General features: G+C 49.5%; 1 protein-coding gene across 1 annotated transcript in view; it reads left to right on the plus strand.

Moving 5' to 3' along the window:
- VTI1A (vesicle transport through interaction with t-SNAREs 1A) overlaps positions 1 to 5,412 on the plus strand; it is a 394,338-nt gene extending 388,926 nt beyond the window's left edge. The window contains exon 9 of the mRNA XM_066238519.1: positions 4,943 to 5,412. Coding sequence (XP_066094616.1) covers positions 4,943 to 4,949 — 7 coding nt within the window. The 3' untranslated portion in view covers positions 4,950 to 5,412. The remainder of the gene's footprint in view (positions 1 to 4,942) is intronic.
- The last annotated feature ends 588 nt before the right edge of the window (positions 5,413 to 6,000 follow it).

Below are 6,000 nucleotides of genomic sequence, written 5' to 3' on the forward strand. Positions count from 1 at the left end.
TGGGGTCCCTGCTGCTCAAAGCTGGCACCCCCAACAATGGTACCAGCCAGGGTGCATCCTCCTGGCCTCCTGGAGGGAGGGGCAGGAGCCAACCATGGGTCGGAAACAACAGGGTTCTGTGAGTTCGCAGACAGTCATCCATCCAGCTATGGGCCTCCAAATAGTTCTCCTAATGCTCTTTTCCCAGGTCAGCTTGGGCTTATGGAAGGATCTTCCGTCGTCAACTGGGAAGGAGTTGGAGAAACTTGAGATGGGATGGGATGGGAAGCCCAGGCCTTGCACTTCCTGCTTTGTCACCCCCTGCAGACCCGGTGACCACAGGATTTTCTCTGCCCAGTTCTGGCCAGCCAAGTGGCCTTCCCTCGTGCACCCCAGCCCCACCTCCTCATTACAGAACAAAGGGACCTGGCTCTTTCCCTCAGTCCAGAGAGGGTTCCTAATTGGCTTTCCATTAAAGGGAAAATAGACTACTGTTTTCACCCCGTTATTTATGAGCCTTTCTGGAAGTGCATTGCCATTCGCTCTGGGATTACTCACGCCCATTTTGCTTGGCCATATTTTATGATCTGTTTTATTTATTCAGGGCCTCTATTGGGTACTCACATCTGAAACCAATTAAAAACCAAGAAATAGGAAAAACCAAATAAACACCTGGAGATGTCCAAACCCAGTCTTTCTGAAGCTGGTGACTGGGGGACTGGCATGGGTATGCCAGCAGCGTCGGCCATGGCAAGTGGGCATCTCTCTCCTGGAGACATCAGGTGACAAGGCCACCTGAGATGACAGAGCATGGAGTCAAAGCCCTCCTGTGGGCAGGGCTTGGGCTGAGACCGCCTGGTCACTTGGTCCAGCAGGGACCTCCCGGTGCAGGACGGAGGAACTGCCGAGTCAGCTTTGGATGCCCCTCTATGCCTGGCACGTCGGAGGGCCTCACAGCTCTCGCCGCAGCCTCACTTCCCCTGCCACCGCACTGCCGGAGCACGTGTGTGTGCTCACATCGCCCGAGTGTGAGCGACCACATGGAGAACCATCCCTGAGGGTTTGGGAATGGTTTGCCTTTTATAAAAATTGTCTCCAACATTGATAAGAGTGTGGTGGATACGGGGGGAGGGGGGGAGAGGGAGAGGGAAAGGGGGAGGGGCACAAAGAAAACTAGATAATAGGTGACAGAGGACTTTGGGTGATGGGTATGCAACGTAAGTGAACGACAAGATAACCTGGATTTGTTATCTTTGAATATATGTATTCTGATTTATTGATGTCGCCCCATTAAAAAAATAAAATTATTTAAGAAGAAGAAAAAAAAAATTGTCTCCAGCTCTACTCCTGAAGGGTTCTCAGGGATGAACACAGTCCCTTGCCACCTCACAAACAACTGCCTGACCAGGCGGTGGCACAGTGGATAGTGTCATACCGGGATGCAGAGGACCCAGGTTCGAAGTCCCAAGGTTGCCAGCTTGAGCACGGCCTCATCCGGCTTGAACGCAAGCTCACCAGCTTGAGTGTGGGATCACTGGCTTGAGCATGGGATCATAGTCATGACCCCATGGTCGCTGGCTTGAGCCCAAAGGTCACTGGCTTGAAGCCCAAGGTCGCTGCTTGAGCCCAAGCTTGCTGGCTTGAGCAAGGGGTCACTTGCTCTGCTGTAGCCCCAGTCAAGGCACATAAGAGAAACCAATCAATGAACAACTAAGGTGCCACAACGAAGAATTGGTGCTTCTCATCTCTCTCCCTTCCTGTCTGTCTGTCCCTGTCTGTCCCTCTCTGTCTCTCTCTGTCTCTGTCACACACACACACACACACAAACTGCCAAGCCTGGTTCTCCCAGAGACCTCCAGCCTCCTCCCTCAAGGTGGGGTGGGGTCTCTGGGAGAAGGCAGGCCCTCAACCCTTTTTCAGGGGCGTCTGTACCATTTCTCACCTCTTTATAGGATGTGCTCAGGAGCTCATGTCCAAGGACAAGCCCCTTGCATCTTGTGTGTCTATGTAAGATGCAGAGAGCCCCCTCTCTCACTCTGCCTGTGCTCCCCTCCCTCAACCCCGATCCCTGCCAGAACTGGAGGCCCCTCTCTGCCCCACTTCCCACCCCCTTCCTGGAGAATCAGTGCCTTGGTTGGGGGTCTCTGTCCTGAAGCCAAATGCCCACTTCTCCTGAGGCTGAGCTGGGTGTGTGGACAGTGTAGAGAGGAACAGGAGCAGGGACACCAGCCACGGTCGGTCAGCAGACACAGAGATGGTGTAAACACCAGTGCACTGGGGAGCTCTGTAGGGTTTCTGTTGGGATTAAGTGATTCACGTCACATCTCCGATGTTCTGATGTGCTTTCCTCTCTAGGATATTTGTGATGTTTATTGCAGTCTGAGTCCTTGCATGCACATGTGTACACACACACACACACACACACACACACTCGGGGGAGAGATGGGCTGCTACATTTTTAGGGAAAACGCTGCTTATAAACTTATCCTTCCCAATCTCTGTAATCTCCTTTAGCAATTTATGGAAATCTTTCCTTCCTTCCTTCATTTGTTCATGAATTCAACAATGCGTTGGCCTCTAAGTAGCAGCACATCTAACACGGTGCAGCCCAAAGCCTCCTTCCCCTGCTAACAGTTCCGCCTATGCCTTCTCTTGGGCTAACACATCTCAGGGGTTTACTCCCCACTACGAATGTAAGAACTACAAAAGCCATCAGCGCCTGAGGCGGGCGGGGAACGAGGAAACTGACACCGTTCTCCTTGTCCACAAACCACTGCTTCCAAACTTGAGGTCTATCTTGGTCACATCCTGCAATTGGGACTGGCACGGCCATGCCAATAATGACAGCTTATTTTTGCTGCTACTGGATGACTAGCCTGAATCTTTCAACTATGAGAAGCAAAGATCTCGCTGTTCTCTGTTTTCTCCAGAAGCGCGTGGGACCCAGTGATGGGGAGGATTCAGGGAGCAAAGGGCCATGTGAAGGGTGGGATGAGGACAGGACCCTACTCAGAGGAACGTCCAGAACTCAACCAGGTCGAGTGGGCCGCGTGAAGTGGGCCTACTCTGCATGATAGAGAAAATGTTGGTCTTCCTACACTCCTGGTGCTGGGGACTCCCCTGGCCACCTAGGGGAGGTTAGGGGCCCCGGCTTAGACTACTGTTTGTAAGTGCATAAAACAAAATATGTAGGATGAAAAGGAAACCAATTATATTAGAATGCATTTATCAAAATCTGTGTTTAAAAAAAAAATTCTGTGTTTCAATTGTGGTAGAGTAATTCATGTGCTACTTTATAAATACATTTAAATAATAAGACAATGTATTTAAAATATATGCAACATTCACTTAAACTTTATTTTTTTAAAGAGATAGCCACATGACGACTGTTTCTTGGCTTGATTCTGGCCAATGTGATGTGTTGGTCTTGCATGTCATACTAGACCCTTAATTGATTTTTCTGTTTATTTTGATGGCTTATAGGGTTGAAAATCCTGATTCACAGAGACTATTGTAAAACCTATTTCAAAAGTCCATGGATGCTTTACAAGGGAAACCATATTCTCTAAAACTTATGGCATTAAACTTCAATTGTGGGAATATACAACTTCACTATTTGGTGCCTGAACTACTGGGCCAAGAGTTACTCAAGAGTTGACAAGTTATGACTCATGAGTATTTGCAGGCAGGAACTGTGAGATTCTGCATCCAGAAACAGTCAAGTAACTAGCACCACGTCAAAGCAGCGCATAAATGGTATTTCAAGACCTGGAATAGAAAATATCTGGCTTTCCCATGGTGACAGAGTCACAGGTTCTACTAATACCGCTATGCTGTGCTTACCAGTGAAGCAAGTACTAAAATTCAGGTGGAAACTATCAAATATATATATACGTGTGTATGTGTATGTGTGTGTGTATATATATATATATTTTTTTTTTTTAAGTGAGAGGGTAAGAGGCAGGGAGGCAGAGAGACAGACTCCTACATGAGCCCTGGATGGGATCCACTCAGCAAGCCCACTAGGGGGTGATGCACTGCCCATCTGGGGCCGCTGCTTTGTTGCTCAGAAACCGAGCTATATTTAGCACCTGAGGGAAGCCCATGGAGCCTTCCTCAGTGCCTGGGGCCAACTTGCTTGAACCATTTGAGCCATGTCTGTGGGAGGAGAAGAGAGAGAGAGAGAGAAGGGGGGTAGAGAAGCAGATGGTCACCTCTCCTGTGTGTCCTAACCGGGAATCAAACCCGAGACTTCCACACACTGGGCCAATGCTCTACTGCTGAGCCAACTGGCCAGGGCCCTATCAAATATTTTGATAACTGCAATTTCCTCTCATCCAATTTCACAGACCCCTCAGAAAACCTTTGGAAGGCTGTGGGTGCCAGATTAAGACCCACTCTCCAGAGGGAGGAAAGGGGGAGCAGTATGAAAGTCGGCCCAAACAGCACAGAACAGGAAAGTGCCAAGTATACGGCAGCCCAAGGAACAGTCTCAGCTTCATGAACAAGAACGTCCTCCTCCTCGTGTCTGAACCACAGTGGGACAGAGCCCTCTGTTCCCGGCAAAATCCCTGACTTCCATATGTGCGTAGAGTGAGTAGGATGTATAGCAGACATCAAGGAGAGGCTGAATTTCCTATTTGGGTCGTCAACCCAGGGGGGTTGTAAATCCATCTATCAAGGGAACCGATGCAGCTCCAGTGGGCACCAGACAGGGAAGGAAGGCTCGCCTGGAAAGGCACAGAACCTTCAGGATCATGGTGAGGAGGTCAGGTTGAGCTTACCTAGAACTCAGGGTCCCAGGGTCCCCTGCGGACAGCGGGAGACATCTAGAAAGCTCACGGGGCCTTGCACATAGGAGGAGGGCAATAGCTCTCGGCTCTGAGGTTTGGGAAGTTGGAGGACATTGAGGCATAAGCTGTGCTGAAAGAAGCCCCTGCCTTCTCGATTGCTTTTTTCACAGCACGTGACCCTTCCATGTTGCTCAGATGTTCGGAAGAAAGGCGAGGACTGATCTGGTCTGTCACCAGAGCGGAGGGTTTGGCCCTCTCCGAAACCTGAGTGAGATGCTGGCATCTGGCAGCTGCCAACCTGGACAGTAGTTGCTGATGAAGCTCTCTAATGAGGGGTCGACACATGAACCCCCTCGCCCTGCCGGCCTCCAGCCAGCCCGCCGCTCCCCTGCACTGCGTTGTGAGTTTCTCACCTAATCTCAACCTCAATTCCTTTTTCCCACTCTTCTGAATGTTCAAGTCATGACCTTTGCGGTTTACGGGCCACTGGAGACTGAACTAAATGTGTTAGCTCGGAGTCCAAACAAGTAATAGCCGGCCAATTAAATTAATAATCCATATTGTTACAGTGTTTAACCACGGCTGTTTCCTCAGCGGTCTGTTTAAATCACAGCCAAGGCCTGACCTATTAAAATGAATAACTGGAATTATGAGAAACTCCATTTAATAAACACAGCAAGGAACGCAGCACAATTGGGCATGAAATATTTATTACCACTTGAAACAGAGAGCTGTTGGGACTTTAAGATGGGATTAATGAATGTGTTTTAATTTCTGGCTCACAGGGTGGGAGGTGGACCCGGAACCAAAGACCCACCAGCAGACTCCCGGAGAAATCCTCTTACATTATATTATCACACTGAGCTGGGACTCTTGGTTTCTGTGAGCCCCTCCACCAATGCCCCATAACAGCAGGAAAGTGGGCATCTAACCCTGTCTTCCTGGGGACCTAGCACTTGCTCAGTTAACGTTGGCTGGATGGATGGATGAATGGATGGGTGAATACATGGATGGACTGATCGTAGATGAAACATGGTGACACTTGAGTCTCTGAATTTCGATGATGGGACAGATAAAACACTTAGCACAATGCCTGATGCATTCCAAATCCTCAGTAAATGGTAACTGTCATTATAAGTAGTTTGAGGAGCAAAGCCTGGTTAATTTACTGGGTGATCAGCGCTCACATTCGGCACCTCCCCGGGCAGGTGGCCCAGAGCTGCCCCGG

This window comes from Saccopteryx bilineata, chromosome 7 (genome assembly GCF_036850765.1).
Source record: "Saccopteryx bilineata isolate mSacBil1 chromosome 7, mSacBil1_pri_phased_curated, whole genome shotgun sequence".
NCBI classification, from domain to species: Eukaryota; Metazoa; Chordata; class Mammalia; order Chiroptera; family Emballonuridae; genus Saccopteryx; species Saccopteryx bilineata.